Source organism: Lissotriton vulgaris, chromosome 4_1 (genome assembly GCF_964263255.1).
Source record: "Lissotriton vulgaris chromosome 4_1, aLisVul1.2, whole genome shotgun sequence".
Classification (NCBI taxonomy): Eukaryota; Metazoa; Chordata; class Amphibia; order Caudata; family Salamandridae; genus Lissotriton; species Lissotriton vulgaris.
The window spans coordinates 1,604,006,368-1,604,029,370 of NC_141691.1; the positions used below are offsets into that span (position 1 = coordinate 1,604,006,368).

Sequence of the window (23,003 nt, forward strand, 5' to 3'; positions counted from 1 at the left end):
TGAACAAATTTACACCAAATCTCAAAAAAACACTTTCTGCCGACCAAGAGCTAGCTTCCTGAATGAATGAATGAATAAAGTCTTATAACGAGCAACTTAGCCCAAGGGCATCAAGGCGCCTAAAGGATGGCACAACTTGTAATATGAACCGGTACAGGATTACAGATAGGCCTCTGCAAAAAGCCAGGTTTTTAGTGCTTTACGGAAGGGCAGAATAGATGGTTGCCCTTTTAATCAAGGGGGAAGAGTGTTCCACAACCTTGGGGCAAGAGAGGAGAAGGCCCTCCCTCCCCACCTGGCTTTAAAGACCCGGGGAACAGACAGAAGTTTTTTGTTGGAGGAGCGAAGAGCTCTACTGGGAGAGTAAGGAGATAGAAGGGACCTTTTGCTTTCTGAGCTTGCTCCATACAAGGCCTCATGAGTAAGGCATAGGATCTTGAAAGAGATTCTAGACTGGATGGGTAGCCAGTGCAGGTTCCTCCTGGCTAAAGAGACAGAGGAAAGGCTGGGTGCACCAAGAACAAGCCTGGCCGCCGCGTTTTGCACTATCTGGAGGCACTGGATAAGCTTTTTTGTTGTTGCCAGAATAGAGTGCATTACAGTAATCCAGTCTCGAAGAGACAAGGGCCACAACGACTTGCTTTCTGACATCTGGAGAGAGGTAGTGTGCAATCTTTCTCAGAATCCTAATGACACCACAGCAGGTGGAAACAGTCCTACTGACCTGACAGTCAAAGGAGAGTGAGGTGTCTATCAGCACCCCCAGATTCCGGGCGGATTAAGAGGGCAGGGGGCACACTCCAAGGGACGGAGGCCACCAGTTGCTCGACCAGATGTCCTGTTTGCCCCCAAAGATCAGGACCTCAGTTTTCTCTCCGTTTAACTTCAGGGAGTTCAGGATCATCCACTGAGAGACTGCCTCCATACAGTTCCTGAAGTTAAGAGCGGAGATACTCACCGAATGGGAGAGGGAAACCATGATTTGGGTGTCATCAGCATATGACAACACCTCCAACCCGAAAGATCTTACTAACCTGGCAAGTGGGGCCACATAGATGTTAAAAAGCGTGGGGCTCAGGGACGATCCCTGAGGGACCCCACACTGCACAGGTTTGGCGGGGGAGAGGAACTCACCCAGCTTGACCCTCTGTTCTCTATGATGAAGAAAAGAGGTCAAGAGACTCAGTGCTGGGCCCCCCAACTCCCATCTCCCTGAGGCGTGATACCAAGACAGAGGGAGACAGGGTATCGAAGGCAGCTGTCAGGTCGAGCAGGACCAGAAGGGTGGTCTGGCACTTGTCGACCTTCGAGCGGATATTATTGATGACCACAGTAAGGGCAGACTCGGTACTGTGGGCCCTTCGAAAACCATGCTGAGATGGGTCCAGCAAACTAGAGGCGTCCAGAAAGGCGCTCAGATGTTGATTGAGAAGCGCCTCGAGCATTTTTGCTGTGGCGGGCAGCAGGGATATAGGACGTTCTTCAAAACCCCAGGATCTAAGGTGGGAATTTGGTGTAATTCCATTCAGCAGTTTTTGTATAGGCCGTCCTAAAAAAGTCTATGGAAAATGCATGAGGATTATTAGTTTTGGGGACTCCTTTTTTCCTTGGGCCTGCTTGACGAATCAAAACCGAAATGTTCTACGAATGTCAGGTGGATGATTTTTTTTCGGGTAAAGTTTTGAGAAGATTTGTCAAACAGGGACAAAGTTATTAGCAAACCAAAAAACGCTTTTTCTATGGAGAAGCAGACCTAACAATAACTACCTAGTTGTGACCATCCCTAGAAGAAAAAAATATATATATTTTTTTTGTGTGTATATATATATATATATATATATATATATATATATATACACACACACACACACACATCCTTTGGTGCATAGTCTGATAGTCTGAGAAATGAAAGATGTTTGAACTCAAAACTTAACATGCAAAGCACTGGTGGCTAAACATCCAGGACCGGGTGCATGGGCGCTCTTGTGGCAATCCTCATTCACAGTGCTTCCCCAAATACAGTCAAAAGCTGAAAATAAAGAAATATTTCAGGGAGGTGAGGAGCGCTCACCTTGTGCGGACGGTGCTTCTCGTGCACGTGCAGGATGTGGATCCGCAGCCGGTCCCTTTTCTCGAAGGACCTGTTGCAGAGGGTGCACGGGAACTTCCGGTCCCCCTGGTCGACGCAGCGGGTGTACTTGAGGTGCTTGTCCCGGTAGTACTTGTAGGCGAACACCTTCCCGCACCTCTCGCAGGTGAAGCCCCCGCCGTTCTCTAAAGAAACACAAACACCCAGTTAGCCGGGGGCAGTGCAACGTGGAGGACGAATGTGAACAGCAATGGCGTCAGATCCAACACAAAACACCCCGAAAAATGGGTTTCAAAGAAGTAACGTATTTCTAGGCACAACACACACGTACAGCAACAAAAAAAATCGAATAAAACAGGTAGTACAATAGTTCAATCGCCGTCAAACCGGAAATGCACGAAAGGACACATGCTGAGGAAATGTGCACCACAGAAAATAATCTTATTTGAAAAATACACGACCGCAAAACACATCAATGTACGGGAACTGTCGTCCAAGTTAGACTAAAAAACCCTTGTAAGTGGTCTCTAAAATGTCAAACCACCCATACTCTGACCACAAAAAGAAAAAAACAGAGGACCCGCCAGGCTTATGTATGTACAGTGTGTCCTTAGCAAGTCATCTTTTGATAAATTGAGAAAATACATTTATAATCATGAATTTCATTTGGAACTCGTCTTAACGAATTTTGAGATTCGAGTACCACAGACTAGGTCACAGAAATACTAAACACAGCGCTTAAATACGGCAATAGCGCGGCACTTTGGGCTATATGAAAACACAAGCTTTAATGATTTGTGAAGAGAGATTTTTCTTTTTAGTTTCCCATCCTTCTATACAGATCGTAAGAGCGATAGAAATTAAAGGTTTTCAGAACACTCATGGCATTTTTAACCAGCAGTGTGTGTGTGTGTGTGTATATATTTATATCAAATCGGTTGAAACTTTATGATAATACCCACATAGACATGTCAAATTTGTTTATTTGGATATATATTTCAAAAAGAAGCACCCGTGTGCCCTTGATACGATGATTTTGTAGAAGGATGTTTTTGAAATTAATATTTTGTAGATTGTTTGAAACAGCGGCCTGCGTCCAGAGAAGTCACAGCCGCAATTGAATTTGAAGGCACGTGCGTGATTCATCGGTACCTTTCTGAGATAGTATAAAAAATGGCACTTTGACGCTCAAGCTTGGGTGCTATGTTTTTTTTAATTTGATATACTTTTTCAAATGTTAATCTGGCTCACGAATGTATATAGTATAAAAACATGTGCCAGACGCGAAACAAGAAATACTTTTTATTGCCCAATTTCAGGCTTAAATAAATAATGTTAATTCGAGTTACAACATCGTGGGGAACAGGGACACGTAATGCTATGTAACAATCGATACTGAAGCATTTACATTTTCTACAAAAGCTTTCGATAATTCTAAATCTCTCCTTCGAAGACAGCTGACGGGGTGCTTGAGAAATGTACACAATTTATTCTACCCTTTGGTTTGCAGTCAAGTAATATTGCAGAGACGAAAAAAATAATTATTTCAGAAAATCGAGAACTGTTTGATAAGTGAAGGGTGAACTACCAACAAAGAAATTATTACCTAAAGCCACCCCAGTGGCAGGAATATATTAAAATATTTATAAAAATTGGTTGGGGTTAAAATTACATATAAATTCGTCGATATATAGCTGCAGTCACCGAGCGATTGCATTTAATAAATTAATTAGCTAAAAGAAGACAATTCAACTAAAACCCGTCAAAGTGTAGAAGGCGTGTGAATAAAAATAAAAGCGAGCAATTGTTTCAGACTAGGATTCCTTGTGTTTGCTTTCAGCTCGAATGCGCTGCAGCTTTTTCAGCCGCGTGTTTTTCATTGATCGCATCCGGCCTTTGGGTTTCTCCTACACTTTCCACCAGGTATCTAAGCGCTGTGCAGAACTGATCCTTCTTTTAAGGTCTACAAAGGATTACAATTAGAGCCGTCATTTGGGCGTGGGCCTGAAACATCTGCAGGGACATTAAGGGGAAATAGCAGGTTATCGGGGTTTGCGCCTAGTGTCTCTCGCGGGTCGGTGACATCCTGGGCATCCTCCACACAGACCTGGGCACTGACACCCACATAGCTCTGGGCGGACCTCCCCCCCAATGTTGGCACAGCCCATATGTATCCCTAACATACCCCTGGGACGGTGCCCTGCGAGTACCCGTGGCTGCTACCCATAGCACACAAGGGGCGAAGCTGTACACAGGGCGGCACGCCGGGTCAGTGACCTCTGCCTAGCGACAGCACTAGTACAGGCCTGCCCCTCTTTGTAATTTGTTCACTTGTAATTTTCTCCTCATGTATCAGTTCTGTTCCTGTGAAGCGCTCTGACACCTTCGGGCAAAGCTATATAAAAACGCATTAATTAAATAAATAAACGCATACCGGCCGGGGACCCTAAGACACCCTGGGCAGCGCCCCTTTCCCTTACACCCCCGGGCAGCGCCCCCTTCCCTTACACCCCCTGGGCAGCGCCCCCCTCCCTTACACCCCCTGGGCAGCGCCCCCTTTCCTGACACCCCCTGGGCAGCGCCCCTTTCGCTTACACCCCCCCCCCTGGCAGCGCCCCCTTCCCTTACACCCCCTGGGCAGCGCCCCCTTCCCTGACACCCCCTGGGCAGCGCCCCCTTCCCTGACACCCCCTGGCAGCGCCCCCTTCCCTTACAGCCCCGGCGGCCGCCCCGCGCCTCACCTTCCGCCTGCTCCCGCGGGCCGCGGCCCTCCGCCATGCCCTTCAGGCTGACGGGGATGCCCATGAACTGCAGGTAGCAGTCCCCGTACCAGACGAGCAGCTCCTGCCGGGCGCGCACCTCCTTGCAGCTCTCGTAGTAGATGCGGCCGTCGCTCTGCACCGCCGTCAGGTTCTGCTCCTCGGGGAAGCGGGCGCACTTCACCAGCGCCATCCAGTTCCCGGCCGCCCCCCGGCCGTCCACGAAGTGCCGTAGCCCCCCGTCCTCGAAGATCTGTGAGGAGGAAGGGACAGGCGGTGAGCGCGCGCCTCAGGACAGGTGCACCGGACAGGGAGGACCACAGCAGTGAAGCTCACCCAAAAGCCACCTCTGAACCCGCCTCTAGCAGACAGAGACAGCGGTGGGTTCAACAAGCAAACGTCACATGCAGCAGGTAAAGGGCCTGGCAAACTCGGGACATCCATGCGTCCCGGCGCTGTGAAAATCACTTTACAGAGCAAAGGAAGTGTATTCAACATGCAAACCACGCGCCCACGAGCCAGAAAAACACACATCCCCACCTCCAAATCTTACCGAATGCTCGAAATAAATAAATATAGACCGGGAGCCTCAATATGTTCAAGCACTGTGAACATCATTAGGACACCAACTGCTCCCAAGTGAGCTTGTCTACCTAGCAACCACCATCAAACACCAACACAGGACAAAACCACGCAGCAACCCCTGCACAGAAGACCACAAGTAATCTCACCCGTGTTCCCTATTCTGCTGCATGGCTGTACCACCTAATAATTTTGTATCAGCTTGAAAAATGAAGCACAAAAAGTGCAAACAATTTGAATCAAATGACTACACAACTGCACAGCAGGCATTGTAAGCAGGGAATTATGTACCCCGTAGAAACCACGCACAAGCTGTATTTAAGAAACGGGGCCAAGACAAGGTAAGGGTGAAAGGTGAAAAACAAAAATGGGGGAATACATGTGGTAATAAACAGGCCATTTTAAGGTATGACAAAGAAACAACCAATGGTGCTTGAATACACAACAAGCATTGGAAATGCAATAGGTCTCGCATTAGGAAAGTTTGAGCTATTGATATTGTAAATGACACTTTTTTATTTTTGTGTTGGTTTTGAAAGTAGCAAAATTAATAGCTTTGTCAGTTACAATGTCAATAGTTTTAACTTTTGCAAATGTGACACCTATAGCATTTGTAATGCAATGTGTGTTGTATTTACGTGACTTAGATGTATTGATATTACAAATAACAATGGCTTTTAATGTTGTAAATAATTAATACTTAAATAAAAGTTATTGTAATTTATAATGGCAATAGCTTAAACGTTTGTAAATAACTTTTGTGAAGATTATGTTCAGTGTATTTTATTGTGACGAAAATCCAAGAACATTTCATTTGCACCTAAACACACACAGAGCCACACACATATAGATGTGGTGGTGGGGGATCTGGGGGATATGGTGGTGGTGGATGTGGTGGTGGATGTGGTGGTGATGGTGGATGTGGGGGTGGATGTGGTGGTGGTGGAGGTGGTGGATGTGGTGGTGATGTGGAGGTGGTGGATGTGGTGGTGATGTGGTGGATGTGGTGGTGGTGGATGTGGTGAAAGTGGTGGTGGATGTGGTGGTGGATGTGGTGGTGGTGGTGGTTGTGGATGTGGTGAAAGCGGGATACATGAGCATACATGAGCTGTCGGTACGCGAGGCCTTACGCGAGGCCTAAAAACCAACGTATGTAGAACTTGGGGAAGAGGTGATATGACTTTGTGCATAATACAGATGATAGCAGAAGAAAGGTAAATGTAATCTAAGTGGATTCCGAGGTGGCAAATTGGTGCTCTTTTAATCATGGCTAATGGATGAAATATTTTTTGAAAATGTTCAAGAAAGATGTATTCAGATTTTTTTGAATTATAGAAATGAAGGTGCAAGCATTATGTGTAGAAGGGTGTTGCTCCATTTTCAAGGCGTAATACAGGTTAGCTTCCTTGATATTTTATTTTTCACACTCCACCTATAAGTTAGTGATCTGTTAGCTCATTGTATTGGTTTAGATCAAGGGAGGTGTTTGGATGAAACAAAAAGAAAGTAACATGCATTGGAAATGCAATAGGCTCGCATTAGGAAAGTTTGAGCTATTGGTCTCATGAATGACATTTTTTTTATTTATGTGTTATTTTTTAAAATAGCTAAATTAATAGCTTTGTCATTTATAATGCCAATAGTTCTAACTTTCGCAAATGTGACACCTATAGCATTTCATAAATCAGTACACTGCCAACGCGGTTTTAGGTTCTTCACTCGGGTCAGGGACGTAGACATTTGTGTACTGTAAAGACATGCTTAATGCGCCTCCCTTGGTCACGTGACAGTTTGTGGGCAGAGGCCATCACACGGTCAAGGCCAGGTCTAGGCCTCTGCGCACAAGCTAGGCTGGCATACCCCACGGCCAAATAGATCAGGCTACCAGATTAACAAGCCGTCGGGTACTCGGGCCTACATACCATGCAAGGGGCATTCCCGTCCCAAACAACAACTGTCAATAGCTAGGCCTGTGTTCTTTTTATGGGAGGGGGCGTCACGCACGAGTCTGCCATGCAGGACGAACTCAGTGAGGGGCGCACATGAAGTGCTCGAGTTCCCATGAGCCGCGTCCCGAGGGCAGGGGTGGGGTGTACTTGTGAGGTGGGATCTAAAAGATAGAGAAACAGGCGTATCAAAGAAGTATCACCTTTATTCTCCCTAGAATTGGCTGCAGTGATATAGGTAAGGTAGAACTCCAAAGCATTTCCAACTACCCGATACAAGATCCATATTGAGAGAATGGATAAGGGATGAAGGGTACACCATGCTGACAATTCTGTGCTGCCGGCCACTGGCTGGGCCCGTAGCCCGTGAGGTAATGGGCCGGGAATGCGCGGCCTGCAACAGCAGCACCCCCTCCCCCGCCTCAAAGGGGGCCACTAATTAAAGGCCGAGGGAGGGAGCTCGGGACATCTTCACTGCTCTCGGGCGTTAATGGGGCAGGAATGTGAAGACACTGGGCGGGGAAGGCGAGCACTGCGAGGGGGACAGGAGGGTGAATGGATGGGGCCGACGGCGGGGTTGGAAGAGAGACCGCAGCAGCCAAGGGACATTGTTCATACCCCAGGAGCTGGAAAAAGATCGTAAACCTCCTGAACTGCATACTATATGAAACTTTGGAGATTTTTTTTCATTTAGCAATTTAGCATACATTTTAGCTTGCTGGAGACTGTATTTTAAGCAGAATGTCTCGCGAAGAGAGATGTTTTTTGCTCCAATGGTATCCTGTGTAACTTTTTTTACTTTAGATATTCGCGTGCCTTTCTTTTTTATTTGAGATCTTCCTTTGCATGAAAAACGTCACTCAAGATACCAGCAAACAACATTTTGCTCTAAAGGTGTATCTGCGAGATTACCATAAAATGTAATAGAAAAAAAAGAACACTCCGTTTCGCTCATGTCTATAAATGCAAACCAGACTGTGTGCAGAGGCTGGTGAATACCGAGCATCTTACTGGAAGAAAGAAACAACACGTCTTGTAGTTGGTTTTGGAAGTCCGGGGAGCGCAAGGACAGCAGGCCGTGTTTCTTTTGGATGGAGCGTCCTGTGGCGACTGCCAAGACGGTGGGGAAGGTAGTGTGTGAACATGCACGGGACGGACGCTGCGGTCGACGGACCTGGCTGTTGATTGTCCTGTACCGACGCCAGCCACAGTAGGGCGCCAAGTAATTGTAGAGGGGAGGAGAGTAGGAGGAGGAGGGGGTAGGAGAGTAGGAGGAGGAGGGGGGAGGAGAGTAGGGGAGGCACGGCCGCTAGCCGTGCAACCAAGAAGTGAGGGGGCGGAGCTGGTGAAAAACGTCACTCAAGATACCAGCAAACAACATTTTGCTCTAAAGGTGTATCTGCGAGATTACCATAAAATGTAATAGAAAAAAAAGAACACTCCGTTTCGCTCATGTCTATAAATGCAAACCAGACTGTGTGCAGAGGCTGGTGAATACCGAGCATCTTACTGGAAGAAAGAAACAACACGTCTTGTAGTTGGTTTTGGAAGTCCGGGGAGCGCAAGGACAGCAGGCCGTGTTTCTTTTGGATGGAGCGTCCTGTGGCGACTGCCAAGACGGTGGGGAAGGTAGTGTGTGAACATGCACGGGACGGACGCTGCTGTCGACGGACCTGGCTGTTGACTGTCCTGTACCGACGCCAGCCACAGTAGGGCGCCAAGTAATTGTAGAGGGGAGGAGAGTAGGAGGAGGAGGGGGGAGGAGAGTAGGAGGAGGAGGGGGGAGGAGAGTAGGGGAGGCACGGCCGCTAGCCGTGCAACCAAGAAGTGAGGGGGCGGAGCTGGGGGAGGCTGTGAGAGAGAGAGTGGGCAAGGCAGGCGGCTGGGGGCATGTGCACGCGCTTTTAAGCTCAATGCGCATGCGCATTGAGCTTAAATTTCACGGGCACTGCAAGGAATCGCCACGATTCCTTGCAAGTTAGTTAAAGAGTGTTTAAGCCCCCATAGTCTCGCAAGCTCGATGCGCATGCGCATCGACAGGCGAGACCTAAAAAGCGGCTATTGTAACCATGCTGGACACAGGATTTTTTTAACTGAAACGCACAATACCTCAATCACCTTTACTCACATAGGTTTTCTCAGAAATACTCTCCCAACACATGCTTACATGCCAAAACACACTTTTAAAACAATCCATGCCAGTGTCTCTTAAACTGTGATCAGTGGACTCCTGATGATCTGCAACGCCTATGCAGGAGGTCCGCGGCTGCTTATACAATTAGCAGACTAACAATGTATGCATACATTTAAAAAAAACAAAATCAAACATTTAAAAACACTGTCGATAAGAAGTTGTTTAAAACTGGAGGCTAAAAAGTAAGTTTTTAAATATCAAGAAGGGAGAAACACTCAAATGCATATGGGGCAGTATTATACATAAGGCGCAAGTACCTTGATTGTGCCGGATGCACCTTTTAAAAAGTGCGCTCGGCGCAATCATGGGAAATGCGCTGTATTAGGGTGAATGTGCTTCCCCAGGGCTGCTGCAAACTCGCACTGTCCCCAGAGCAGTGCATACATGTGAAAAACGGAGCAGCTGCTTTGAAGCCACTCAGTGCTTTTCCAATGCAGGCATCACCTGCCAGCACTTTCAATGGGGATTAGAGATCACCTTACAGGCGGGTGCAGTGAGTGACTGCACCCGTCTGCAAGGGAATATCTGCCAGGGGGGGTCCATGGGACCCACTTCCCCCCACCAGTGGGCTGCAATCATGGGGTGCACTGACAGTGTGCCATCTTTTAGGTGGCAGGCTGTCAGTGTGCCTCCTGAGTGTTTCTTTGACTCTGGACCCACATCTGTAAGACGGCACGGGCCCAACGGCAAAGGGGTTTCCTCATTTGCACGGGGCCACGCCCCCATGTAAATGAGGGAACACCCTTTTTAGGAAATGTGGAATGTGTGCCAGCACGTTCAGTATTACAGAAGAGGACACCAAAGAGTCTGCGGCCCCTTCTGTAATACCAAAGTGCATCAGGGGCGTGCAAAGTGGGCACAAGTGCCGTTGCATCCCTCGGGCACTTATATATATTATGGCCCATTGTGTCAACATTCAACGATGATGCCAGTTGAAATAGCAAGCGTTACAGGGACACAATGTTGCTTCAGCCCCGATGAAGTCCAGTGGAAGGGATAAAAAAGGCAGTGGCATTACAAAGAATTTTGTTGTATAGGCATGAATGGCAAAGGCACAGTAGTTGAAAAAAGTTTTAAAGGTAAATCTATGTAAGTATTAATGGTTTTGAGTACTAAGTGATATGTAATCATTAGGTAAAGTTTTTTAGGGTGGGTAAGAGTATATGGGTTGTAGGAATTTTAAGGGGTTTGGATGGAAGTGAATTTTTAGGGTTTATGGTGGGTATGGGTTTTTGGGTGGTAAAGGTATTTTTACGGGTTAGGGTGGGTATAGGTTTTTGGGTGGCAAGCTTATTTTTAGGGTTTAAGATGGCCATGGTTTTTTGGGCGGTAAACGTATTTTTAGGATTTACGGTAGATATTGTTTTTTGGGTGTAAAGGTTATTTTTAGGGCGCGTTTGGGTTTTTGGATGGTAATGGGGTTTTGGGTGGTAAGGGATTTTTTTGGGATTTAGGATGGTAATGGGTTTTTGGGTGTTAAGGGGTGTTTAGTACGGGTATGGGTGTATGTGGGTTTTGGAGTGGCAAGGGTATTTTTAGGGCAGGCATGGGCTTTTAAGTGCTAAGATGTTTTTTCGGGTTGGCATGGGTTTTTGGGTGGTAAAGGTGTATGTATATGCATGTGCGTGTATGTATGTATATATATATATATATATTCACTGAAAAAAACCATAGGTTTCACACCAGTTATAGTTAGGAATTAGCATTTAAAAAACCTATTAAATTCACTGAAAAAAACATAGGTTTCACACCAGTTATAGTTAGGTGGAAATTTTACTGATATAAAACCATTGAAATTCCCACGTTATAGTTAGTCGGACTCACTATAACTTGCGCGTGCAATGCACTGCTGATGACATCACATATTACATCACTCATGACATGGTCAGTGACATCACTCATGACATCACTGATGACACCATCCAGTGAATATGTGTCTTTCTGAAAAATAAATATTAGTGAGTTATGTTTTAATATTTAAATTCATATATTAGTGTTTCACTTTGTGTATAAGTGGCTACATGTGTTGATAAGTAGCTACATGCGTATGTATATGGGTTATTTGATATTTTTAGTAGTATCAGTATGAGTGTCTATATGGTTTGGTGGAGGTATTACTTAGCACATAGATGCATGAGTGACTGACTCTTTGTTTGTATGTGTTTTGAAGACAGCATATGTACAGGACTGTATGGGTGGATGAGTGTCTATATGTGTTTGTTAGTGAGTGAATGACTGTCCCACTAGTGTCTTTATCAGTAACTACATATGTTTTAATCTAGTATATATGAATATTGATGTATATAAGTGAGTATATGTGAGAGTAAGAGATTGTAAGATTTCCTGTTTAAATAAGTATGTGTTTCTATAAGTGATTGTTTAAGAGAATAAATATGTGTAATTTTCAATAGAAGTAAGGTGGAAGTGTGTGTATAACTCTATATTCAAATAAATGGTTGTTCAATAGTTTATTTGCACGTGTGAATATGTGTGTGAGTAACTTTTGGATGAATGTCGGTGTGTAACAGGATGTATAGGTGTATCTCTTCATATGATGAGTGAGTATATGTATGAGTGACTATATAGAACTGTTGGTGAATGAATGGATGTGTACATAGATAGTGGAAGTACAGAATTGCTTGTTGTAACTGATATAGGTATGTCCATTTTTTAAAAATTTCAGTTTCTATTTTTGAATATGTGTCTCAAGGGTTACTTTACACTGAGAGGAGGTCTGTGACTGTGTCACAAGGATGGTGTCATCAGTGATGTCATGAGTGATGTCACTGACCATGTCATGAGTGATGTAATATGTGATGTCATCAGCAGTGCATTGCACGCGCAAGTTATAGTGAGTCCGACTAACTATAACGTGGGAATTTCAATGGTTTTATATCAGTAAAATTTCCACCTAACTATAACTGGTGTGAAACCTATGGTTTTTTCAGTGAATTTAATAGGTTTTTTAAATGCTAATTCCTAACTATAACTGGTGTGAAACCTATGGTTTTTTTCAGTGAATTTCAAAGGTTTTTTTAATGCTAATTCCTAACTATAAGTTTCACTTTATAAATAAGACTGTTAGCACTCTAGTTGTTCTTTTTAACACTCTGGTACATTCTGTCATTGGGCTACAGTTGGGCTACATCTAGTTGAATTTTGGGCTACATTTACAATTTTTGATCTCTGGTGGCCATCTTTGGGCTACATTGGGCTACTTTGGGCTACATTTGGGCTACATTTTGGCTCTAACATATATTAAGCCCAATGTAGCACAATACATATTTTTATAAAGTTAATTTTTTTACAAACCACTTCAGAATAGGGCTACCTGTCTCTACAATTATCCCATTTTTTATTTTTTATTTTTGGGGGGAGCGCTCCCGGAGCGCGCCCCGGAGTGCGCCCCGAAAAGCGTATTTCTGAAAAGCGCCCCCGGGCGCGCTCCGGGGAGCGTCTCGTAAGCGTCAATATCGCAAACGAAAACATGATCGTGACGTATCGCGTAGCCGCGACCGCGTGATACACACGGCGTAAGCGCACCCGGAAGTACTCGAGCGAATACGATCGCACAACGTAAACTTCCGGCGCGCTTACGCTGCGCGACCCGGGCCGCGCCCCCGGGCGCGTAGCGTAAGCGCGTCGGGTCATGTGAGCAGAAAATATCACTTTTCATTGGTTCATAACAGTTTTAGTTTCATAATGATGAAGCCCCTGGTCTTGTGACCTGAAAATAACACTTCTCATTGGTTCAGGACAGTTTTTTTTTCTAAATGATGAAAGACCCCACCTTTTTTCCTTATTCTGACTTTGTCCTTTGACTGAGGAAGACCTGTTTGTTGCTCTCTCTACTTTTTTGCTCTAAATAATGGCTTCATTAGTAGCATCAGCTGGTGCATCTGCCCCACCACCACCACCACCACCACCACCAAGAGGACCAGCTCCAAATTATATTGGTGGTTAAGAACAGGAGGAGGAGGAAGAGGAAGAGGAGGAGGGGAGAAGAAGATGGCTGCCAGAAGAAAATACACCTTATAAACCCAAACCACACATTGTTTGGCAGTTTTTTTCAATTCCAGAGGGGAAAAAAAAGGTGAATGCTCCCAAGGTGACTTGCCTCATCTGCAATGATGAACTTTCACGGGGCAACCCAAACAAGAAATATTCTTTTGGTAACTATACCATGATTCGGCACATGACAAGAAAGCATCCAAACAACTACTCTCGAGCAGAGTTCCGGGAACTGGCCAGTAACCTCCCCCAGTCATCAAGGACCCCCTCCCAAAGAAACCAACCCACTTCCTCGCAACCAGAAACATCTGAGGTGATGCCTTGCATTCAGCCGAGATTTGCTGATTTTAAAATTACTTGTACTGCTTGTGGCAAGCTTATCTCCTATGGGGAACAAAGTATTAAGCTCATCGTCCTTGCAGGTGATAATCACAAGTGCCCCAAAAAGAAATAATTTTTTGGGTTTTTTGTTTTTTTGCTCCAGTTGAGCCAGTTTCAATTCCCTTTTTTTGTTTCTCCCCCTAAAAAATACAAAAAAAAATATAAAACTGTTTTGAAAAGCCAAAAAAAGTTCAAAAAGTTCAAAAAACACAAAAAAAATATAAAACAACAAAAAGAAGAAAAAAAAAAGTTCTTTTTAGAACTACCTCCAATTTCTAAATAAAAACTTCATTTTTTTGAAAACTCTGTCATCTTTTTCCCTCATTTTACGCTCCCCGGTGCGCTACCTGGTGCGCGCACCGTGCGCTTCCCCCGCGCAAAACGAAAAAAAAAATATTTTAAATGCCCCGCGGGGCCCTTTTATAGCCCCCACATCAAACCTAGGGGGTCAAAGGGGTCTATCCCTGACGCCTTATGGTCAGTTCCCACTTTGTTTTAGCCACCTCTTATGTCTCGATTTTACCGAGACACAAGATGGCGACCGCTCTGGACTGTTTGGAATGTTTACAGACACCCGAGAGCCAATCAGCTTTTCATGCGCACCTCGCGTGTCGCGCCTGGAGCGCTCTCCGGTGCGCGCACCGGTGCGCTGCTATAGATATATATATTTTTTTGAACCTAAATTACTCAAAATCCACTGGAGCACATATCTTGAGACATAGCAAAGGCACATCGGGCTACCAGTCCCTACAATTTTGCCAAGTTTGGTGTAAATCCATTCAGCCGTTCGGGCTAAAAGTGAAATCGACCGCCCTATGGAAATTAACATGGGGAAAACGCGTTTTGGGACCCCCCTTTTATCTCGGCCCCCGCTTGACGAATCCCCCCCCAAACTTTCAAGGAAGGACCGGAGCTCGACGAGGCCATTTTCAGGAAATTTTCAGGCAGATTCGTCAACCGGTGCCAAAGTTATTCCAAATAGAATTTTGAGATTTAACATTGAAAAAAATCCTAACTATAACTACCTACTGGCGACCGCCAGTAGGTAATATATATATATATATATATATATATATATATATATATATATATATATATATATATATAATATATGTTTGAGGTATACTCACCTGATTAGTTTTTACTACGCATATGCCTTTTCTCAGACATGCTTAAACAATGCAAGTTTAGTTGTAAAAGCATGCGTGGTAAAGACTTGCTTGGTAGTGTTGCGGTCATTGCAATTACCACATTGGAAAGTCATGCATGGTAATCGCTTGTGTGGTTCAGTTACACATCTAGTGGCAGGGCTTACAATTAGTGTACTATTTTTATATGGAAGAATGAAGATTAACAGATTATTTAATATTCCTTACATATTGGTCTTCTTGAATTCATTGATTTGCTGAATGGGAATCACTCCATTGCCATCAGCACAAGAATTAATTAAATTGGAGGGTTGGACTTTGCATGCAGTGAATTTTGACATGATACATATTCAAGTGTTTCTCCTTCATTTAAATCTTGGAATGTGTGTTGTTTTGGGGATTCTCCAGTTGGATGCAGGGGAGAAGTACCTAAAGTGGTCGACTAAGGACTTGTGCGGTGAAACAGGACCATGACTGCCAATTTTGTTGGTTAAAAAGTCTGTAGCAAAATCTTGATTTGTCAGAGCAATTTAAGTACAGCAAGCAGAATATATTAGGGATGACTGGTGTCCTCAATTGAAGCATTGGTATGCATCTAAGAAAAGACAGCATGCATTGGATAAAAACAAAAGAAAAAATGTTTTGCTATTGACTAGCATGTCACTTCATCTTTTAAAAATAAAAGACATTTTGAGAAGTTCAGTGTCCATTCAAATTAAAATGTTCCAATGTTTATGTTTGTGAGCTAAATAAAAGATTTCAGAATGTGTGTGCTGGTTTGATGCATGCTTGTTTCTTTATTTGTGTGTACTGTTTGAGGTTCAATTCATAGCTGTTGTTTAGGCAGGGGTCCCCAGTTTCAGCAGTGAATTAATTTTATTTAAGGAGTTTTTTATAGCGCTGACCGGACCTGGGGGTATCTGAGCGCTCTAAGCAGTTTTTTGCAAAAGTCATATGATAGAGCCTGTTATCTTGTTATACATATTGGTTTGGAAGTCCAAGTGTTCTGTGCAGTATTGCAGTAGTACAGGAGTCCTGACATAGCCTCGATTAGTGCACGTTGTCTTGGGTTGAACCACAGCAGTTTTTTTCACAAGAGTCACATAGTAGAGCAGTGTTATACATATAGGTTCGGAGGTCCAAGTGTGATGTGCAGTACTGAGGTAGTACATGATTCCTGAGATAACCTTGATTGGTGCACTTTGTCTTGGGATGAACCTTTACGGTGGGTGGGGGGCGGAACATGAGGAGGTTAGAAAGCAGTGTTATACATGTAGGATAGGGAGGTCCAAGTGTGCTTTGCAGTATTGAGATAGTACGTGTGACCTGAGATAAACTTGATTAGTGTACTTTGTCTTGAGATGAACCCTTGGGGGGGAACAGGAGGTGGTCAGAGAGCAGGTAGGAGGTAGGACATTGTGATACAATGTCAGGGAACAATGGTGAGTAAGGATTTGCCATGAGGCTGCGGCTATCCCTTCGGGAGGGAGCGGTTGAGGAAAAGGACTTTTAGTTATTTTTTGAATGACGAGATAGTTCTGATATCTGCTGTGATTGAGTTCCAGATTTTGGCCGCGTTTTCGGCAAAGGATAGTGCAGCAGTTTTTTGTTTGCATGTTTTCATTGGGATGAGAAGTAGGGTATTTGAGCTCCTGAGGTTTCTAGTCTGACCTGCCATCTTGAGTCAATGAAAGTCCACCGAATTAAAAAGGTTTAGAACCCTTGGTCTATGCAAACATGCGATATCTCAAACATATTTTAATTCAAAATGATCTGTGGTTACGTTAACAGCTCAACTGCAACAAGATGCTCGTTTTCTTACCTCCCACATTAAGGAATTATCATCGTATGTTTTAATCTCACTGGTGTTCACCACTTTGCCCTGAAATGGTCCAAATTTCACTCCTTTGGGGATGGCACTGGTAGAAAAAACACCTGTCTGTGGAACACCACCGTAGACCGTTTGCTGGATGCACAACCCTGCAGAATGGGAAAAAAATGCAGCTTACACTACTGATAAATGCACCATACGACAGACAGTGATACAACCTGCTTTATTAGTGGAAGAAGTGTGCACAGTAGAAACACAGTAAACAATGCATACCTTCTGGTAACTGCAGGGATTCCCTGTCCAGTAAATGAGCGACAGAATCAGGCCCTGTAAAAGACAGCAATATATTCATTGTGTGCTAACTGTTAGTAAGCATACACATTAAGTACATATTTTAAATTCACACAAAGCCTTGCAATGCAGAGGTCCACAATTCGCAGGTATGCATTGAAAGTACTCAGTCGGTAGATGTAAATTATGCCAAATGGAACTGTTTTCTGGGTCTGTCATATGTGCCAGAGCAGCTAAACCTGTCTTGTGCCATGTGCTAAATGTCAGGCAAATCCACCTACAAAAGAGTCTCTATCGAGGAGTTTTAGCACAGGCTACATTTCTGACTGTGACAAAATGGCAGCAATCACGTATTGGTCAACAAATTAACTGAGCATGGTTTCTTTGACTCTTGGGGACCGCACCAATACCAGTGGTGTTGTAAGATGCCCAAAGCCCAAACTACAGGCCCCTACCCCCTCAGAAAAATCAAAAATTTACCAGAGACAATCACATTTTACATTTGAGAAAAAACATTATCAGGTTGTAGTTATTACGTAACAGACATGCATTAAAAACATCATTTTGATTACCCCAACAGATTGAACATATTATTTACATTTAAGATGGAAAGAGTTGGAGAACTCTACTTTGAAACCACATACCCAACATTGGTGGAGTCCTGTTTGGCCACCCCGTTGGCCTTTAGAGCACCCGCTAATTGACTTGGGAGGTCAGAATGCAAGATGCTGAGCCCCCTAGATATAATCTTCAGGTCCCCTGCACGCTCACAAGGAGGGAAAAATAATCAAACATACTTGAAGGAATGCATACTGTCTCTACTGACTAGAGAGATTGCACACTGTTTGCTTGTTCGCAGGCACATACAGATTATAGAAAGTAAGTGTTACTTTACACCCTATTGGCAGTGTAGCATGGGAGACAAAGCTGGTGCACATGTTAAATGGGCACACATATATGTACATGCCAGTGGAGTAAACACTAGCATTTCTTCTAACCCAGTGTGGGTCAAACATAAGTCAGTGCTCGTCCCTTGGGCTCTGACGCAGAAGGCTACAAATGGGAGCGGATGTCATTTTTTGTTACCTTGCATGCTAGGTGGCACCTGGAGTCCAGAGATGGCGTGGTTGGCAGAAAGGCTGCTGTCGCTGCCGGGCACGTACCCATACAGCACGGTGTGCAGGTCCTCCTCTGTGAAGTGGTACCTCCGGGCAGGCGGACCCTCAGGGCCGGGGAGGGTCAGGGTGGATTTGCACTTTCGGGGGGAGCTGAAGGGCTTGGTCTGTGCCGGGCTGCTGGAGTGGGACTCCAGAGAGAAAGGATGCTGCTCCTCAGGGCTGGAGAAGGTGACAGGAGCCTGTGCCTTGCTGTAGAGATGAAAGTTCCCCCCTGGGAAGAGGCCATAGTGCGGCTCAGTCTGGGTCTGGTTCATGAAGGGGGAGATGGCGTTTAGGTTGAATGCTCCGATGGGTGGAGACCTGGTGACCAACCTTCCAAGAGATTTCAAGGGGTGAAATATGTCCAGGGAGCCCCCAAAGGCCTCCAGGTATTGTCCATGGGTGAAGAGGGGTGGATAGCAGCTAGAGAGTCTTGAAGGACTTGCAGTCATGGGATCCAGAGGGAAGACCTTGTTTTTAGAGAGGGGATCACTAGCCACCGACACAGCCATCTGCAGCTGGGAACCGAGACTGGAGGAGAGCAGACTCAAGCACAAGCTGGCCCGGCAGCTTCGCCCCAAGTAATGTCAGCTTCAGACTGGGACCTGGGAGGGGAACACAAAGGAACTTTGTTAGAAAATGCAATGCCGATTCATCTAACATGTGCAAAGTGAATAGACAGGTAATATTATGTATGCCGTTTAAATCTCTTGACCAACCTATTACAAATAATATCCAGTCTGGAAAAATAATTATCTTGCATGCTGGGTAGCAGGTGTCATCCAGCATGCAAGAAATTGAAGTCAACTGAGATAAAATAACATAAAGGGACAGATTTGCAAAATGATTTTCCAGGAATAATTGTGTCTTGCTCTTGGAAAGTCAGGAGAAAAATCAGAATTAAGTCTTGAGTAAAACACAACTACTCATTAAATAAGCCTTGTAAATCTGCAAAGTGGAAATCTACCGCGGGGCACAAAATGTGTTTTCCCATTGTAGCCCAAAAGAAAATTTTGCTTGCAGCTGTAGCAAAAAACACTTAACATATTCACACCAAACGTGCCATGGAAGTAGAGCTTTACTCACAGTGCGCTCTTCATGGTTTGCTGTAAAACTGTTCAGCAGTTTTTGAGATATTAGCACATGAAAAAGGTGAGGAGTGGACTTGAAAGAGTCGACACTTCTGAATATCTTCTCATTTGAAAAGCCATTTTTTGATTTGCTTAGAATATTTGCACCTTTGATGAATATGTGTTAAATTTGGCACACACTTTTTATGCTGAGATTACTCTTGGTATTTTACATTTTTTGCAGATCCAATAATAAGGGGCAGTTTGAACGGGTGGTGAAAACATATTGGCTAATAACTTCAGCTCTGTGTGATGAAACAATATTTGGCAGAGGCTTGAAAGGGTCATTTTCTATTGGAAGTAACATTTTGTGCCGGACCATCAAACTGGGGGCGGGAGGGTGGAAATAAGATCTTCATTTGCTGATACCTTTGTCACTGTTTCTTAAACCTCCATTAAATGTTAAAGGCAGTTATCAAGTTACAACAAGTGATGGCTTTTAAGGTTTTGGTCAGATCCAATATGGGAAGGGGGAGGAGTTAAAGAGTGGAGTCAAAACATTTGATTTACTAATCACTGGCACCTTTGGATGGAACTTTACAAAATCTGTCAGCGAGATACAACTTTTAGCCTATTCTTAGGGTATTTTAAAATGCACACAGACACACCAAGAGAGGGCCTAGTTAAAAGGGGGCGGGATATTAATAACATTGGCACTGTGTGATGAATCTGCACAATATTATTCAGCAGATTGAAAGGAATGCTTTCCTATTGGTGTATCTGGGTTGTGCCAATCTATCAAGGGGAGGGACAAAATTATACGGGTAATAACATTTCTATGTGCTTATGACTTTAGTGTTATTTCATGAATATGCATTAACTGTGGCAGGCACTTGGCAAGTTACAACCTAGTGTGTGTGTGTCAACCAAATGAAGGCAAGTTAAAGTGAAAAGTTAAAATCTTTCTGATTTACTAACTTTGGCATCATGGATGGGTTTGCACGAAATTTGGCAAACATAGCACGTGGAGCCTACTTTAGGTTTTCTCAATTTCATGCACCTCCTTCAAAATTAGTGGGGGTTGGGGATTGCGAGCAGATTTAAAGATGGTTCAAAGAAGTCTTCATTTGCTAATACATTTGTCACCATTACAGAACCCACACAAAACGTAGCAGATGTTTAAAGGGTTTAGCTATTTTTGTCAATGTAAACATTAGAGCAGATCAGTTGGGGGAGGGGCTTAGATACATATGGGGCAAAAATCATTTCATGTACTATTCACTTTGGTGCAGTTTTTGAGGAACCTGAAGGAAATGTCATAGTTAGTAAATTAAGCCAAGTGGAAGACCAGGCATGCCATAGAAACAGGGCCACTGGAATTATGTGATTCTATGGCTATAGCTTTTTCGCATGATAATGGATTTGTCGCATTTGTCCCATAATCCATCATCTGCTACATCTGCAGATTTTAGGGGGAACCTTTTTTATTCTAGCTCAAACAACAAAAGTTACTAAAAAACATGATGACACATGCCCGAACGCAGTGGAAGGCCCTTGGCAAAGGTTAACTGGTTGTTGGACCCGGCCCGTTGGGCAGGTTCACCCCTAGACTTTTTGCTTTTTCCTAGCCTGTTTATGGAACCTGGTGTTGGTGATTTTAGGCCTCTGCGCACTTTTTCACTGTGGTACAGTGTAAAGTGCTTGAGCTCTCTGTGAATGAGTGGTGAGTGACCTGCCCTCCCATAGGAATGAATGGGGAATATGTATGCCCATGGTAGTTCCTGATGTGTGGAGTGCAGGGGCGAGTTTGGTATGTATGAACTCGTGAGAATGAATGCTGCAAAATGATATATGCGGCATGACTGTGTCTAGTCTAGAAGTACTACTTTTGGAAGTTGGCATATTTGTGTAAGTTGGTGTTAGCGTGTGATTGGCTGGTGAGCCTGGCCCAGAGTGCCTGGGCCTGCTTGTGGATTGACTGTCCGGTTTGAGGATGACAGGGGCTAGAGAGCCCAGGAGGTTGTCTGAAGTCAGCCCATGGATGAAAGGCAGCATCTGCTGCCAGGGAAGTGGGAGGAGATGGCACCTGATAGTGAAGGGCTGTGCCTGCCTAACTACAAAGCTGGCTCCACCTCCCGCTGGGCGACTGTCACCTCTGTCCCTGATACTGAAGGGACTTCCCTGTAACCAGTTCTAGCTGGTTCTCACACTGCCTGCTTCAAAGGACTTCAAAGGACTTCAAAGACTTTTCTGTGTATAAGAAGGGGCTGTGTCCCCTTCCAAAATGTTCTTGTTTTCAACTTGAATCTGCCAGGGGCATGCTGCTGCTGGGGCTCAGGGGAATCCCTGGGCCCTGCCCAGCTCCTGGACACCTGATGGACTTTCCCTGGGGGACCCTTTGCCTGTGGTCCCCTGCTGCAGACTGCTGGGGACTTTTGCTTGCTTTTGCCAAGGCTTATTATAGCCTGGAAGTGCCTGGAGGACTTTGCTGCTGAGAGCGCCTGGGAGCGCTTTATTTTTAAAACCATTTTGGTCCTTGTAGCGCTGGGGGGCGTGCTGGATGTTGTCTCTAGCGCTCAAGAGCGCTTCATATTGCAGTAGCACTTGGAACGCGCTGTATTTGGATTATAGCTCTTAAGAGCACTTCCACCTGGCCTCCTGGCGCCTGGAGGCGCTTCTGTATGTGGCCCGCATGTTTAATTAAATTGCGAGTGCCCACCTGTCTGTCTAGAGAGGGCCGCCGCGCTGCCCGCGGCGACCCGGAAGTGACTGACCGGCCGGCCAATCCGAGCCAGGCCGGCCGGAAGTTCCGCCCCCGCAGCCCGAGAGGAGAGAAGCTGCCCGGGTGAGGAGGCCGAGGGGAAGAGTGAAGATGGGGGCGGCAGCAGGGCTCCCATGTGAGGGGAGAGCCCCGCCGGCTGCCGAGGATGTGGTCTCGCCATCAAGAAGGAGCACGAGAGCCCACCTCGCCTCCGCCTGACCCAGCGCGTGTGCTGGCTGCCCTGGGAGAAGAAAGGAGAGGCGTTGTCTTGAGCAGGGCTCCCGTGTCTCATGAGGGAGCCCTGCGTATGCGAGCGCTGCAGCGGGAAGAGCGGAGGGGGCGCAAGGCACATTGTTGGTGCCTGCCCCCACCGCGAACACAGAAGGTGTTCTGCTGTCTGCCCGGAGGAGCCCCGCCCAAGAAGAAGCAGCCCGGTGAGTGAACGGGCTGGGGGGGGCTCCGTAGGGGTATGTGAGGGCACCAGTACACTACCCAGGATGTTCGGGGTAGTTAGGGCGGCCCCGAATGGCAGTGAGCCGCCCCGCCGTTCTTCACGAGCCCAGATGGCTCCAACGAGGGGGCAGAAGAGAAGGGAGGGGCGCCGGGACACATTGTCGGTGTCCGCCCCTCCCCAGTAGCGTGAGCTCGCGCTCATGGTCAGTGTGAAGCCACGAGGGCTTCAAGGGCGGCCCCGGTTGGCAGTGGGTCGCCCCAACGGTTGGAGAGTCCAGTGAGGCTCTAGGGGGCACCATTGTTTTCAGAGCCTGAGGGCTCCAGGGGCCT

General features: G+C 45.5%; 1 protein-coding gene across 1 annotated transcript in view; it reads right to left on the reverse strand.

Annotated features, from left to right (window-relative positions):
• The window catches only part of PRDM14 (PR/SET domain 14), a 46,601-nt gene that overhangs the window by 12,881 nt on the left and 10,717 nt on the right, over window positions 1-23,003 (reverse strand). The window contains exons 2-6 of the mRNA XM_086966992.1: window positions 18,319-18,994; window positions 17,215-17,268; window positions 16,933-17,090; window positions 4,831-5,101; window positions 2,072-2,274 (exon numbers count right to left, since the gene is read on the reverse strand). Of these exons, the coding sequence (XP_086823118.1) occupies window positions 2,072-2,274; window positions 4,831-5,101; window positions 16,933-17,090; window positions 17,215-17,268; window positions 18,319-18,901 (1,269 nt within the window). The 5' untranslated portion in view covers window positions 18,902-18,994. The remainder of the gene's footprint in view (window positions 1-2,071; window positions 2,275-4,830; window positions 5,102-16,932; window positions 17,091-17,214; window positions 17,269-18,318; window positions 18,995-23,003) is intronic.